The sequence below is a fragment of the Lacerta agilis genome, chromosome 2 (genome assembly GCF_009819535.1).
Source record: "Lacerta agilis isolate rLacAgi1 chromosome 2, rLacAgi1.pri, whole genome shotgun sequence".
NCBI classification, from domain to species: domain Eukaryota; kingdom Metazoa; phylum Chordata; class Lepidosauria; order Squamata; family Lacertidae; genus Lacerta; species Lacerta agilis.
In genome coordinates, this window is record NC_046313.1 from 28,288,759 (window position 1) to 28,305,361 (window position 16,603).

At 47.4% G+C, this 16,603-nt stretch overlaps 2 protein-coding genes across 2 annotated transcripts; one reads left to right on the forward strand and one right to left on the reverse strand.

The window, feature by feature from the left end:
- Window positions 1–3,749: 3,749 nt before the first annotated feature.
- On the forward strand, window positions 3,750–9,700 carry TK1 (thymidine kinase 1). The gene is made up of 7 exons (XM_033139066.1): window positions 3,750–3,899; window positions 4,730–4,761; window positions 5,547–5,660; window positions 6,118–6,211; window positions 8,106–8,195; window positions 8,278–8,397; window positions 8,532–9,700. Exons 1-7 carry the CDS (start codon window positions 3,834–3,836, stop codon window positions 8,724–8,726), a joined length of 711 nt encoding a protein of 236 aa, XP_032994957.1. The 5' UTR covers window positions 3,750–3,833; the 3' UTR covers window positions 8,727–9,700.
- Window positions 9,701–10,622: 922 nt separating this feature from the next.
- SYNGR2 (synaptogyrin 2) lies at window positions 10,623–15,744 on the reverse strand. The gene is made up of 4 exons (XM_033139067.1): window positions 15,568–15,744; window positions 13,415–13,652; window positions 11,797–11,936; window positions 10,623–11,479 (listed from the first exon to the last, which is right to left on the reverse strand). Exons 1-4 carry the CDS (start codon window positions 15,682–15,684, stop codon window positions 11,279–11,281), a joined length of 696 nt encoding a protein of 231 aa, XP_032994958.1. The 5' UTR covers window positions 15,685–15,744; the 3' UTR covers window positions 10,623–11,278.
- Between the last annotated feature and the right edge of the window lie 859 nt (window positions 15,745–16,603).

Consider the following 16,603-nt stretch of genomic DNA (forward strand, 5'->3'; position numbering starts at 1 on the left):
AACACCAACCATTGATGCAGACTCTCAGCTCAGTTGGAGGATACTATTTTCGGATCTGTGTCCTGGCTGCCAAAGTATGTAAGATCAAAGCACTCTCAGATATGCTTTAAGCAGCATAACCCACTTAGAAAGGAACATAACTCCTGAATAGCTCCGAAGGAGGTTTCCATGGTTTCTCATTGCCTCTTTTTAGTTATGACGGCAGCCTCATAGTATATATTTGCATAATGCTGCTCCTTTGAAAACGGAGTGAATTTTGCTCCTGCAAATTGGGGGGTAGGGGTGGTGAGGTCAGGTTTGTGCAGACATACCAGCGGAAGTGCCTGAATGGCTCTGCTGGTGGGTCCTGGCATTCCCAACCTCGCTGCCACCCTACCCTGCCTGTGTCAGGAGGGCTGATCTACAGTGCTGCTGCATCACACTGACCACTCCTAGACATGTAAGTATACTAGGTGGGGCCTGCAACAAAACGTTGTTGCATGGTGTTCCACTCAGCCACCCCTCATCCCAGGATACTCCATTTCATTCCCCCCAAGCTTTCCTGCATTTCTCCTCCCATCAGTTAGCATTGCATACCCACCAAGCATTTTCAATCCTCACTGGGTTGGTTTTGGTGTCCGTCCACCCTTTTTGGTACTTCTGCAAACCTTGCGTCTTCCTCCAAGCCTGCCGATACCTTCCTCTTGTGTTGTGGATGGTGCAGTTTTGGCTGCATCAAGACAGGCACTTGGGAATGAATGAACTATTAGTATTGGATGTCTACCTACCTGCTACAGAGATGAGAAATCTGCCCCCACCCCACCCCCAGTGTTGCTGGTCTGCAACTTCTTTCAGCCCCAGCTACCATGGCACTGGTGAGGGTTATGTGATTGTCGTCTAGTTACATCCAGAGGGCCACAGATTCCCTGCCTGGGTCCCCTAATTCTCTGCTGCTTTGCTGCCACTATTCATCACTCTGTTCTTATTCCTTTTCCTTCTACAGATTTTAGCTAAAATCCCTCATCTGACCCTTCCCACCTTTGCTGATGTGTTCCAGTCACAATATAATCAACTCATTATAACATTTTTCACTCGGCAAAGCTTTCAAGATTTTTATGCTGTGAAATGAGCTAGTTCACTGGGGGGGGTGGGGTGGATCTCATCTGAGAATGAATCTAAGAAGGCGACAGGCAGGACGCCCCGTAAATAAACCTTATGAGAGGAGCAATTCTCCTTGCTACCAAGCAAATGGGAGTGTTGATAGTTGGATTCCCAACAGGCCAGAAGGTTATATTTGATAACATTATCAACAATGTTGTGCTAGTGAGCTCAATATGCAAATGTACCAAGAAATATGCCAAGCCTCGCTGTGAAACACTCCAATTTCCCCCCTTATTAATGAACACATCAGTAATTATAATAGCTTTCACATTGCAAATCTCTGTTATGTGCTGTTTTCCCATTTTATGATTCAAATAGGACAGCTGTTTAATCACACCTGAAAAGAAAAGGGGGGGAGGAAATGTGAAAAAGAAAATTAGTTAGCATGTAGTACTAATTGTACTGTGGCAGCTGCTGGATAATCAGCAACCGGTAGATAGTGTGTGGGTTGAATGGGGGGGGGGCGGAGAGAGAATCTAGTCTTAACACGTTTAACACTCTACTGCAGCCTATACAAGAAATAAGAAAGAGCTAGAACATGGTGATCAGTTTTGCTACTTTCTTGCAGTATTCAGTGTCAGTTGTAAATTGAAAGATTATTTTTAGGTATTAAAAAAGAAACACATCCCCAGTACCGGTATCTAAAATATATATATCATTGGAAGTCAATTTACTATTTGTATAAGGGAGGATGTGTGAAGGAAATTTTAGAGAAAGACCAAAGAAAAGTAGATGTGTCATACAGGTATGATGTGGCCAAGTGAGATGTCCTGGGGTGAAATTATCCATGAAGATCAAGTATTTGTGTCCCTGATGGCTAAGTGGAGGTGTCTGAGTAACAAGTAGAAAGGAATTGAGTTATTGAGAAAGAATGGCTCTCTGGACCAGGGTGGTCCAGCTTTTCATACCAGAACCCACAGGCTGCACACTGCCTCGTTGCACGGGGTGGGGGTGGGGGTGGGGAGCGAGGCCAAAATGTAATGCCCCTGCCCAGCCCTCACACTGCCTTCCCAGAACTGGTTAAGAGAGGCACCAAGCTTTGGGAAGGAGGCCTGAGGCTCTGGCAGGGTCTGAGGGTCCTCCCACCTCCCCAAAGCTGGGAAAGCACTTATTGGCTTTGGGGAGAAGTAGGGAGGACTCTGGGACCCTGTCAGAGCCATCAAGCCTCATAGGCTTTGGGAAGGCAGCAAGAGAGGTGTGTGTATGTGTCAGATGTTACCAAGGGCTACCAAAAAAGGCATTAAGGGCCGCATGTGGCCCTCAGGCCAGATGTTGGACTACCCTGCTCTAGACCATAGGTAGGCAAACTAAGGCCTGAGGGCCGGATCCAGCCCAATCGCCTTCTAAATCCAGCCTGCAGACAGTCAGGGAATCAGTGTGTTTTTACATGAGTAGAATGTGTGCTTTTATTTAAAATGCATCTCTGGGTTGTTTGTGGGGCATAGGAATTCGTTCATTCCCCCCCCTTCAAAATATAGTCTGGCCCCCCACAAGGTCTGAAGGACAGCGGACCGGCCCCCTGCTGAAAAAGTTTGCTGACCCCTGCTCTGTCTAGACTAATACACACTTTTATTTTAATAGGAAAGGAATAAGCTGATTCAGATATTTCACATTCAGCAGTTTGCATCACATGGAACATTTGCCTACAGGACACACCTGTATATTACTTTCTGAGCACCTGAACACAAATAAATGTCCTATGAGGAAAGGTTGAAGGGACTGGACATGTTTAGCACGGAGAAGAGACAACTGAGAGACAGTGTTTGGACATACTTTTAACCAGTTAAGTTTAACTATGGTTTAAAGGGAAAAATGCAGTGCTGCTAGTGCATGGCTGAAAACAACAGTCGTTGCAATCTTTCCCTACTCTTACAACCACCTTGCAGCTGGGAACCAAGCTATGGTTTAGCTTAAGGACAAAAAGGCCCCATTGCTGTACTGTAATATCTTTATGTAGATTCCATCTCAAGATGGAGATGGCAAACTGAACAGGATTAAACAAAAGAGCATTGCAGCATGTTAAAGCTCAATAGTTATAGCACAATAAATGGTGCCAATCTTCGCTTTTGCTTTCAACCCAGACTATTGCAACTCTGGCAATGGATTGGATGAGTCTCCGCTCAGTGCTGCTGCAGGCCACAAGTTCTGGGACAAAGAAGCTATGACTGAAACCCTCACACCCATTTTTTAACATAATTACACAACCTTGAGCGAATACGTGCGGGTTCCTCGGTTAATCAGAGATCAGAAATGATGAAAGGAAAACATGGCAACCTTTGCACAAGCAAAGCTGGAGAGCTGATTTTAGGCGCTGCTCTCCGACTGCCAAGCAGGGGGGGGGGGGGAAACGCCAGGCAAGAGGAACTATGAGTGACGGGAGACCAGACGCAAGTGTCTCCCCCGCCCCTTAAAAAAAAAATTAAAATCCTCACTTTCGCAGAGCATGCCGGGAGATAGCTTAAGCGCCTACGCGGCCCTTGCCAAATACTTTCAAGAAAGTTTTTTCCCGCCTTGACTCTGATTGGCCAAGGGACGGAGGGGGTTTCCTTTGGATGGTCTGTGGAACGCCGCGGTCTGTTCTGATTGGACAGTGCTTCCCCCTGGGTATAAAAACTGCCGAAGCCGGGAGCGCGAAAGGGAAAAAAGGCCGGCGTTAGGTGGATCTGCCCGGGCAAGGACTTGGAATCGGAGCCATGAACTGCCTGATGATGCCGGGAGTGCAGCCGGGGTCGCCCCTCAAGGCCCGCGGCCAGATACAGGCACGTAGAAGTTGGTGTCATTGTATGTGACAGGGGTTTGTTAATGGGAGCGGTTGATAGTTCTGAGGCTGGAGGTTCGCCTTTATAGTGATGTTTTCGGGGCCCTTGGCTTTTCGGGGTACTAGAGAGGAGAGCGAGGGAGAGGTTTTGGGTAGCAACCTCGATTGCGGAACTGGGGGTGCGAAAGCGATATTCGCCTCTCCGGCTCCGAACGGGAGTAAAGGCTACGTGAGGGCGCGGGAAGGGCCCAGCTGGATCTGACCAAAGGCCCCCCCCCCCCAGCCCAGCATCCTGTTCTCATGATGCAGATGGGAAGGGCATGGGCACAACCGCCACCTCCCCTCTTGGGATTCCTAGGATGTGGCATTTAGAGAGCTGCCGCATCTGATAATGCAGGCACGTCCAACAGGTAGGACCATCATCTACCGGTAGATCACTGGACGTCTGTGGTAGATCACTGGTTCCCCCCAAAGAAGCCCACCAACTTCGGCTCGGCTCCCCTAAAAAAAAAAAGCTCAACAATTTTGCCCTGGACCCCTAAAAACGGGGATTTCCTTCCTAAACAAGCTCAACAACTTTGACCTGGACCCCCCAAAAGGGGTTAGATCGCTGACAGTTTTTAACTCTGTGAGTAGATCGCAGTCACTTGGGAGTTGGCCACCCCTGTGATAATGGACGGGCTCTTGTAGGGATTGCAGGCTTAAAAAGAGCTCAATCTGGTTCAACAACCTGTTTCTGACTGCAGCCATTCATCTTGCAACCTGTGTATTTGGTACTTGGCTTTAAGAAGAAAACATTCCTAAATCCTTTCCCCCCTCCAACCTCTATAGGTCATCTTTGGACCCATGTTCTCTGGGAAAAGGTATGTACACTGCAGATTTGAAATAAGTGCTACTATTATTTGTACTAGTAGTCTGGATGTTGGGCCTAGCATGCCAGTTTTCTGTTAACTGGCGTGGCTGATCTGTAACATGCATAGGACAAGAGGCACAACTGGCTGGAGTTCTACCTGCTTGATCACCACTACGCTACTGCTTCCTCCCTCAGTCAGTAAGCAAGAGGTGAAAATAGATCAAGGCATGGGCTAATGGCCTGCAAATCCTTCAATGAGTGCAAAAGTGGCACTGTCTCCTATGCTGGATTTGCACCTTGATTGCCCAAAAAAAGTTTGCTTTCTATAAAACAGGCTCTGGCCATCATTTGCTCTTACCAGAGCAAATAATGGGCCGTGCCACTTGGCAGACAAATCAAATGAAACCTTGCCATGCCTTAGCCAATCAGGACTGTACGGCAAGGAGTAGACCCCATGGACTGAATAGAGGCAATTGCCATTTCTTTACTCCTCACCTCCAAACTTATAGTGCTGCCTTCTGTAGAACAAAAGCCAATGCCTTAAAATGCAAGTCTCTGCCAGAGCTGGGAGGGAAATGTGTTTTTCATGTTTGTAGGTGTTATCTTTAGTATTGAAGTGACTAAATCAGTCATGTGCTTTCGTAATTTCCCTCATGTAACAGCTGCAGCTTTTTTGACTCAAAATAGAGCCACATGTGCCCTTCTAGTAAAAGAGCTTGTTTCTCTCTGACCAGAAACACTTTAGTCTTTCCTGGATTATGCTTGCCACTGGACATCTCCATTCTTGTTTTGCAGCACTGAACTCATGCGCCGGGTCCGCCGGTTCCAAATTGCACAGTACAAATGTCTGCTGATCAAGTATTCCAAGGACACACGCTACTGCGTCAATGGCGTCTCCACACATGACAGGTAAATTGCTAAAATGTCAGAGCCAATCTATACTGTGTATATGCTTGGGAAATTTCAAGCAGGCACACCATTTTTCACAAACTGTTATCTAAAACTGTTGGCACTATAATGCTTTGCATTATGACCTCTGGGGATTCAAGAATCTTCCCTGGCTTAGTGTTCTCTCACGTAGTTGCCATTTAGATTTGAGAGCATTCTGCAAGTGCCACTGGAATCTGAACTCTTTGCCATGGAGTAGGCTTATACCCAAAGCAATCCAATTATCACAAATACAGTGGTATCTCGGGTTAAGTACTTAAGTCATTCCGGAGGTCCGTTCTTAACCTGAAGCACCACTTTAGCTAATGGGGCCTCCTGCTGCTGCTGCGCCGCCAGAGCACGATTTCTGTTCTTAAGCGGAGTTATAACCTGAAGCGTACTTAACCCGAGGTACCACTATATATCTGTTTCTATGTAGGAATACCATGGAAGCCTATTCAGCTTGTTGTCTCAAAGATGTGCATCAAGAGGCCCTTAACGCTGCTGTGATTGGCATCGATGAAGGCCAGTTTGTAAGTTCTTTTATCTTCTCTAAATAATGAAACATAAGTTGTGCATATTTTCCCCCACATTATGCTATTTTTGTGATATACTGTACAAATGACATGAGAAAACTTGGCATACTTGTTTGTATAACATTATTCTTGTTTATAAAATAAACGATATATAAATAAAATAAATCTGGCTTGGGTCAACAGTCAAGCACTACTGCGTAAGTCTGTTTCACACTCTATGGGGACTTGGGCTGCCGTTTTATGCTCCTAAAATAAGCCCCATTGAGCTCATTGGGACTTCTGAGTAGATGTAGGATTGCAGTCCTTTTTTACACAGAACAGTGTAAAGGAACATGGAAGGGGTTGCTATGAATATCAAATGCCGGGAATTGCAGGTGTCTAGAGTGCTGTTGTACTGATGTCCTCTTTGTGGGTTTCCAGCAAGCATCTGGTTGGCCGCTGTGAAAATAGGATGTTGGACTAGATCCAGCAGGCTCTTATGTATCATTGCTAAATAGAATGTAGTTACATTCTAACAACAATCCTACCGTAATTGGAGTACATCTTTATCTAGAACACACACGGGTTGCTGTTAGTGGGTTCTCTGGAAGTTATTTTCTTGACCGTGTTGGCAGTGTTAGCTGAACTTGGACAATGTACAGTGGTGCCCCACTAGACGAAGGCATTCGTCTAGCGGAAGGCTGCCCCGCAAGACGAATTTGTCAATGGGGCTGCCTCGCAAGACGAAAAAAAAATTCGTCTAGCGAAAACCGCGATTTGCATTGGTGCTTCGCTAGACGAAAATACTCGCAGAACGAATTATTTTCGTCTAGCAAGGCACCACTGTATTGCTGGAAGGTTAGGAGAGACATTAATTTAAAGGGGTGTAGAGCAGGGGTGAGAACGTAAATGAACAATCCACTGGTCAGTTCTTGGTGTGGACTACACTGTGACTGCTAGTATTGTCAATAATGCAGGAGTAGGTGGAGATTGGTCCGATATAGTGTTGCTTGTCTCCCTAAGAACAAGTGCGTGTTTCAGATTGTTACACAAATTAGCTGTTCTTTAGCTGTTAAGAGACCCCAGGATGTACTCTTGCTTTGTACATGTAAAATGCATTAGTAGACATTGGGAGTTTTAACGAAAACAAAGAAACCCATATATACAAGACTGACCTCAGCTCACCCATGTTGAGTATGTGGAGATGGATGAGCAAGGAACATTTCCATTTAAAAGCTTATTGGGTGATAATTGCCTGTCTTGGACCATGAGAAGCCCACACTACAGTTGGCCCACCCCTTTAAAGACTTTTTGTAAATTCAGGTGATGTGATGGTGGCGGCGGCAGGCTTGCCAGCTATTAAACTTGGGGCCTTCTGCAAAAGAGAGAGAGAGAGAGAGCATATGATCTATCACCAAGCCATCATCCTTTCCTCCCATAATTGAGACCTTTCTAGCAGTAGCAGATAGAGTTCCTATCAGGGAATACCTTAAAGTCTTCAGTTAGAGAATGTGAGACCTGTTGGCTCCCTTAACTTTGCTTTAAACATAGGCGGGTTAAGGTACAGTTCTATACTATTACCTGGGAGTAAGTTCCATGGAACGCTTATTTCTGAATGGGTATGTGTGGGCCAGAGTTAGCCAATGAGGGTGGGCTACAGCTTCTGTGATCCTGACCGTTGGCTGAAGCTGATGGCAACTGTAGTTCAGCAACCGCAGGAGGCCCCCACACTGGCTATTCTCCCCACCCCATAGACTTTCACTGTAAGAGTACCATGAAAATACTCTTAAGAATGTCACCGTCTCCTCACAACCAAAGAACTGGTTGTGTCACATGTAGTACTATGAATTTCTAAGAGATACGAATTGTCCACTGTGGAGGAACATAACTTTCCCCCTCTGTTCCTGTCTAGTTTACAGACATTGTAGAGTTCTGTGAAGCAATGGCCAATGCGGGGAAGACTGTCATTGTGGCCGCCCTCGATGCAACCTTCCAGAGAAAGGTAAACCTCTCTAAATTCTTAATTTTCTCTTCCGGCTGGTACGTGTCCCAACCCAACGGTGCATCTGGTTGTTTCATTGCAGGCCTTTGGCAACATCTTGCAGCTGGTCCCTTTAGCGGAGAGTGTGGTGAAACTAAACGCCGTCTGCATGGAGTGTTACCGTGAAGCCTCTTACACAAAGAGGCTGGGGACAGAGAAGGAGGTAAGAGTCCACTGCACTTTCCTTCTCGGAAAGGTTCCTTTCCATCTGTGAGGCAGAGATGTGCCTGCTATCCATCTGACAGCAGAAAAGTGCTTTTTACCCGCTGAGTAATTAACGCTTCTCTCCTTCTTTAGGTGGAAGTGATAGGAGGAGCAGACAAGTACCATTCAGTCTGCCGTGTCTGCTACTTCAAGAAACGGCCACAGCAGCAGCAGCAGCCAACTGACGACAAAGAGAATCTACCAGGAGGAAATAAGCAGCTAGATATCTCTGGTTCCCGAAAGGCTTTGGCTGCTCGTCAAATCATGCAGTGGAGCCCATCACACTGAACTAGGAAAGTGACAGCCATTTTTCTTCAGTGGGGTTAATTGATGTGCTGTTCTTCATTCCAACTCTACTGTATACCGTTAATAAGGTGGCGTGGATCAAAGGACAATACTAGTGAAAGCACTAGAAAGAATGAACTGCTTTTAAAGAAGGAAATGAGGCTGGGGCATGTTGCAAAAGGCTAATGATTTAGGTGTGCTAAAAACTGAAAGCTCACCTCTTAGTAGCTTCATACTTATGGGGAAAGACTTCCTACTGTCACAAAGAACTGGGAGATTCCTCTATGTTCACTAGCAGAACCTGTTTCCTAGTCAAACTAGAATATTATTTATATCTTAAAGCCATTGTCTCTTATTTCAGCAGACACCAGTGTCCTTGTTGAACAATTTACCTTAGAAGGGCTAGTCTCTTTCCCAGTCTTTCACCCTTCTTGGAACATGGAATATGGAACATAATGTTCAACTCTAGACTAGACTGCCTGAGCAAAACATATTTTCCTCAATTCTATGTGTAGCTCTCTGATCCAACATCTAGCTACATGTTGGGTATATAGCAGTTCGGTGAGGCATCCAAACTAACAAAATTATTACTAATCCTGCATAAATTATGAGGCCTCTGCTTTTCTGTAGAAGGGTTTGATAGATATAATGTGTCTCCAGAAGTGGGCAATAAGCAATTCTTATGTTCTTTGTAGTCTTGGCTTTAAAATTTTGTGTCCTGTGTCAGGCTTTTATTTCCTAATTTATTCAGGATGGCCGATAGCATCAATCATGTTCATTATATATGAAACTTGGGGCATGTACCTGTCGTATAACTTCTGGCAGTTCGATCTTACTGTCTTCTGCATGATGAATGGTAGTAGCTATTTCTGCATTTGATTCAGCAAACCATCAGTTTTGCACTTAAAACATGCCCCAAGACTGCTCTGCTGTCACTTCTGTTCCCCATGAATATTTGCTGTCTTCTCCCATAGTGAATAAGAGAAAAATGTTTTATTCATGAGGCTATTTTAATAAATAACTTAGTACTGAATGTCGTCTTTGACCTTTTTTATTTATTTCCACTATCATTTCACCAGGCTTCAGAGCAAGGTGTCTATTTTGTTTTTAAAGGCTACCCACTTACAGACGGTAGGAGACAGCCAGCTCTCAATCCCCTCCCCATCAGAAGTGTTGAAGACACTTCTTGCTTGGAAACTTGTAGGACCACCACTGAAAATGCCCATACTCCTTCTCCCGATAGTACAGAACCCTTTCATGTTAAGAGCTGCACTGGGAGAAACAGCATCAGCTGCTTAAGAGTGCTTGGTTGGCCAAAACCCAGAACAGCAGGAGGTGAAAAGCCCAGCCTTTAAAAAGGAGCTGAGATAAGGCTTATGGTACTTGTTTCTGTAGGTGCCAAGAGCTTACACCACTGCTTTGCTACAGCCAGCGTAATTATTTTCCCACAGCTAGCCCTCGGCCACATAGTTGGGCTAACACATAAGCATCTCCGCTAAAGCCATGGGGAGGATGTATAATAAAATCTCGCATTCCAAGTGGTGGGAGTGACGAGGTTTATTTCTGCCACGATACACTTCCCAAATCCTCAAATAGCTTCCCATGTGGGGGGGGAGGGGTTGTCTCCTGCCCCCCCCCCAAACAGGTACAGTTGGGAAACCAACCTGAGAAGATAGAGCTTTCCCAGAAAGGCTTGTTGGGTACCCAGGAAAGTGTGACTACGTTTTGGGCAAGTGGGCTTCCCACCCCAACAGGCATACAGAGTAGTACCTGCACCGCACCCCAGCTATGTTTCTTCACTATTAGTATATCTCTGCAGATAGGGAGCTGGTGGTCCCCCCCCCCCCATATTGAACTAGGATTGAATTGAGGGAGGGAAACAAGACAAGGCACACTGGAAAAATTCAACATTGCTCAGTCCAGCACTTTATATACAAATTGTTATTTTTTTAAAAAGAAAAGAAATGAGGGGGCCTTTAGGCCTAAGCTTTGGCATCAGGTCCATCCAGCAGCAAGTGAAAAGCCGTAAGGAAAGCACTGCATCTGCACTATCCTATCTAGAAAGGCAGCACCATAGGAGCCATGGGAACTAACCCCGCACCCCACTCAGTGGCTGGTATGAGTCAAGGATGTAACAGCATCTGCAGAAAAAGGCACAAAGTATTTTGGCCAGCAGCAAGGGTCCCACTACAATAACTGCAGTAGGAAGCAACGTAACAGGGCGCTTCCCTTACTGCTGGATGGAATCTCTAGCTCCTGTTATAGAGTTAGCTGAATATCCTCTGCATATTTTTTTTTGGCAACTATTATGCCTTGCACGTCACACACAGGCCAGAAAGAAAGCCTCTCGCACCCCTGAGGGGGGAGCGAAGTATTTTCTGCAAGGGTAGAAAACAGCAAGGATACCCCAGAACCCAATACACGCACACACACAAAAGTTAAGCTGTGGCATTCTTACTCTTCACAGTAGATGCCTTTCCCCAACCCAAGCAAGTGAATCAATTGCACTTAGGTGGCTATTCCCCATGAGCTGCTTTAAACAGTGCTAGTAGCAATCAGTACACAGGCGGAGGCTGATAGCCTTCAGAGTCCTCTCCGGTGCGAGGAGTGAAGGGTGGCTGCTGGTAGCTGTCATGACCAACATTGGGGTAGCTTGAGTAGGGGGGCACAGGACCTGGAGCTGGGTCAATGTAGCTGTGGTCAAAATCTTGCACCCCCATGCGGTAGCGCTGAAGTGCAAAGGTGATCAGGAGCCCCTGTGGACAGAAAAAAGATATTAGCTCTGGCCGGCAAGGACCAGGATGGGTCTGTGAAGAGTTGGTCACATGCAACAGCCATTCCTCTGTAAGGTAGTTTAGTAGTATTGCTTTGTTTCGGATGGGAAGGCCAGGGAAATTCTATGGCCACCTTGTGAGGCAATGCTAGAGAGATCTGAGCTGGTTACTTGTTCTGAGCTCAGTTTAACAGGCGTTGGCAAACTTATTATCAGTTTCATAGACAATTCCTAGTTCAGGGCCGGTGGCCTGCAGCCTGCCTGACTTCAACCTAGGACCAGAAAGAAACCCTCACTCACCCATGAGAAGATGGAGAAAAAGCTGAAGGCAATTGAAGCACGGGCAGAGTCGGCTCCAATCGATACATCTTTGGGCGGTGTTGATGCCCACTGGTTTGTCAGCACGCAGAACCCAATAAACCACAGAAAGGCCCAGAGAGCTGCACAGAGGAAAAAAAAAAGATATTTAGCAAGAGTGGAAGGGACTGGGTGACTTATAAACAGAATATGAAGGCCTACGATAAACCCTGTTCTAAGGGCTGTATTTGATGCCGCAGCTTCAGTGCCAAAACAGACTTCTAGGCAGGCAATACTCTCAGTTCCTGAGGCTTGGGGACCCTCTGGAGCTGATTTTGGGGCATGCTGCAGAAGGAGGGGAATGTCCCATTCTGCTTGCACAGCATTGGATACAAATGTTGGTCTCTATTCCTTTTTGCTTACCTGCTGGTTATTCTCCCAGTCTCCAAATTTAACAGAGGCACAGGCACCCTTCAGCTGATGTTACAGGAGAACAACTTACCCCAGCTTAGTGTCCTCCAGGTGTGCTGGGACATACATCTCCCACTAACTGCAGCCAGAACAGCCCATGGTTGGAGATAGTTGGCAATATCTGGAGGGCACCAAGCTGGGGGAGCCTGCAGTACAGAGCACTATCATTCTGCTCTTGCTGGGGCTACAACTATATGATAAAATACCTGCCACTTGTGCTCTGGTTATCAGGAAATTCTACAGCTCCTCCAGACAACTTGTTTAATGAACATTCTTTCCAGCTTGCTTGCACAAAAGCTACCCTGCTTTTTGTCTGATCGTTACTGAGCATTCATTTATAATTTTGGGGGGCAGTTATGTAACAGCATTCATCCTGATTTGCCTGTGGGATGTTCCACGTCTTCCTGTTAGTCATTTGTTTATCTTACCTTTTTCAATGCATCACACTTTCCCCCCATCACTTTCCAAACTACATAATTTGTTTAATGGATTTATTGTTCTAGGGCAGCGAAGCACTTTAGATTTGCAGATTTGAAGTGCTTTGAAGTTCTGGTATGCACTTGAATCCCTCCCACAAAGTACCGGTATTGACAGTCTGGAGAAGACCTTTCACTGAACAAAAATGGGCATATTCTGTAACATTCTCGGAAGGATGTGTTGGCCAAGTTTTGATTATTAGTTAATCTAGGCAGAGGCTTGGAATGGGAGTCCAGAAACTCCTGTTTCTCAAAGTAGAACAAACGCTATCTAGAAGCCCCCTTAAAGAAACGTATGACTTTTTTTCCAGGGTATTAAGGCACATGGCGTTTACGTCAGGGAACAAAGGGGCACCAATTCAATGGTGTCTGTGTCTCCTCCTGGCCCAGCACCGCTCTTTACCAATAATATAGCATCCCAGTGTTTTTAGGAACACAGGCAGTCTCTCCTGGAAGACACTTTCATTCAGACAAAACAAGCCCTAGCAGGCAGCATGCCAGGGGAGCTGAGCTGTTCCAGACTCACATCATACTGAGAACAAAACAAGGGAAGGCATTGTCCAGCTCTGCAAAGGGGGTAGGGAAAAGAGAGAGGAGGAAGGGAACATGTACGGAGCCTTGCCCTCCCTCCCCACGAGGATTTATTTCATGTCACACCTCCCAATAAGAAATACCTGAAAAGCCCAGGTCGGCCATAACGAGGTACTTGCGATCAGTGGCATTGCTAATCTGTGGGAAGTAGATATCCACCATCAAGAAGAATACACAAGCCAGGAAGGCAATAACTCCGATGCCAATGCCGTAACGACAAGCATCCTCACTGTGGTTGAAGATGCAGAACAGCTTGTCGGATGAAGAATGGTTGGTGTAGCCTTCACCAATGATGCAGGAGAAAACTATGAGTGCAAAAATCTGCAACAAAAAGAAGTACAATGCTACCCACCATCTTCCAGAGTAGTGAGGTGCCTCCGTTAAGGCACAAATCAACCATGATTTCATTTATATCCCATCACTCTGCCATCATGGAACCCAGCAGTGTACATGTTCTGAGGTGGTCACCCATCCAGACCTGCTTAGCTTCAGCAAGATGGTGGCCTCAAGTGCTTTTAACATCATAACTTGAGGCCACTAAATCCCTAAATCCCACCTCTATGCAAAACATTACCCTTGCAAGGTCCCAACCTGCATCTTTGTGCACAGCTGAGAGTTGCATTGCATTCATTCTGAACAAAGTACGGAGCAGCAGAGGCCTCAATAGTTCAAACCTCACCCTAAGGAAAAGAGGAGCAATAATTATATCTGGGTGCTAGACATCATGCCAGCTAAGATAAGGAGTCTTGTTTGAGACCCCCTGGCACTGGAGATCGGTGCATCCCAGAAAAAGAACCATACAAATGGCTGAGGAGCCTTCCCCCTTGACTTTTCAGACAAAGCCGCTTAAGGGTTCAGACGGATCTCTCCACCTCCCCAACTAATTTTAAAGCTGTCATTTTCTCCTCACCAGTAACAAGCTGCTCTCAGCCACGTCAAAAACCAAGCACGCTTGAAGTGCACTCGCTCACCTCTCAAGAAAATGTATTTCAAATGAGGCAAGCAGGACTCGGGCACGTTAACCCCTGTTAACATGACATGATTTCCTACATGACTTCAACCTTCCATGCCTGCCCCCTCCCATTATAAGTAGCACCTGATAATACTTTTAGATTGTCCTTAAGGAGTGCCATTATTGACAGAATTTCACATCACCTCTGGAAGATGCTCCTAGAACCCTCACTGAAAACCAAAGGCCTAGAAGCATAACTTTCCCTCAGAATGTTTGGAGCAGAGCTTCCCAAACTTGGGCCTCCAGCTGATGGGACTCCCATCACCTGTAGTTATCAGGACCAGTGGGAACTGTAGTCCAAAACAGCTGAAGACCCAAGCTTGGGAAACGCTCTTTTGTAGGAACCAGACATGAAAGGATCTGTCTTACTGAGTTTAGCAAAACTCGGGAGCCAGCTGCTTCCTAAGCAGTTTTGCTCTTCCTCACTGCCAAGCAAACGCTCCATATATATGAAGAGTTTCTCTCCATCTACAAACGCTGCCGATAGGGAAGGGCGCTCCTCTTTCTGTTACAGACCCAGAAGCCTTGAGCAACCAGCTGGTCAAAACACAAGGAAGGCAGCACCCTAGCTGCGCTCAAGGCCTATCAGCTGACAGCCATATGACCAGGCTGCTTCTCCTCAAACAACCCGCAATACAAAGCGGTGGACTTTATTCGGCAGAGTTGCCCAATCCTAAGCAAGTGAATGGGACCGAGCGAGGCAGCGGCCCCTGCCCGGTTCCCACGCGCGGGGCTCCCCACCGGCCGAGAGAAACTGGGCGCAGCGCGGGAGACTGGCCCGAATCGGACACTTTCCAGAGAGGACTTGGACACGCGTCTTCTTCAGAAGCGGAACAACAAGGAGAGACTCCTCCTAGCCGACGCCCGGGGTGGCGGCGGCGGCTTCCGTTGCCTCCAGCAGGTGTCTCCATTCCCGACGGCGCTGCATGACACTGCATTGCTCCGCCTCAACTACTTCCCCTCCTAGGGTGCTGCTGTTGGTGGCAGGAGACACGGCCCAGGTGCCTAACGGCCCCACCTCAGCTATGCCTGCCTCACCTGGGCCACTAGTTAGTGGCACCCTGGGCACCAGCTCGCCCTCCTTCGCGTGGGCGGGCGGGCGCGCGCGCGCCGACTTGCCCGGGGTGCGGTGGGGGCTGTTAAGAAGGAGCCGGGCGGCCTCTGCAAAAGTTCAGAGCCCAACTTCCGCGCTGCGTTACGGAGCCCCAGCCCGACGCCACTCACCGCACTCAGAATGCGTGCGATGACCTGCGGCTGCTGCAAGAAGCGCCACGGGTCGAACGTGCCGCCCGCTTTGGCAGCTCCGTAGGCACCGCCGCCGCCGCCGTCGCCGCTCTCCATGACTCAGGCGCAGCGCTCTGTTGCCCCGCTCCCGGCCCGGAACTCGCGGTGCCCGCCTCGCCCCGACTTGTGTTTGCGCGTCCGCAAGCCCCGCCTTTCCACTCCGCCCCCAGGGGAGGAGAGCCGACCCGGGACCATGGAAGTCAGGAGGGTCGCGCCCGCCGGGTTTCGTGCCTTGAGCGGCTCACTGGAGAACAGCCCCGGCTTCTCGTGCTTCCGCACTTCGCAGGCTGGGTTTCAGATTTATGGCCGCTTGGAACTAAGGTGCAAGCCGCCCGTACTTCAGGGATAGAGAGTCTCGGGCGGGCCCGGAACTTCCCCCAACCTGCAACTCAGCCCAGGCTACACCCCTCCTCACCAGCGCCGTTTCATATCCTCTGTTTGTTTGTTTTTTGCTCGCTCTTTCAACTTTGACAATGCCTCTTTTCGTCTCTGGATGGAGGACAGAGACCCCATAAGCGCTATACGTTTAAAGCTGTATGCAACTAAAGAATCCCCCCCTCAAAAATAATACCCTGAGAACTGTAGATTAAGAGTGATGAGGGAGGTTAGGAGACCCGCTTTCCCCACCAGAGAGCTATAACTCCTAGCACCCCCTAAAATAGAGTTTGAATGGGAATTGTAACTTTGTGATAGGAAGAGGAGGTCTCAAGGCTCAGCATCTTTAACGGACTACACTTCCCAAGATTCCTTGGGTGAAAGCCACGACTGCTTAAGCGCCACTTTACATGAATAACGCAGATAGGGTCAGAGTGTGGTGTGTGCAAGTAGAAACTAGTCTACCGTACAAAGGAAAAAATATAAAACCGTATTTCAACTTGTTGGCTGGGACAGCAGGGCAAGAAAATGAGTCAGAAATTTTCATCAAGGAGAAGATAGAAATATAGGGGGAAAGACACCACAAGTTGAATGGCCATAG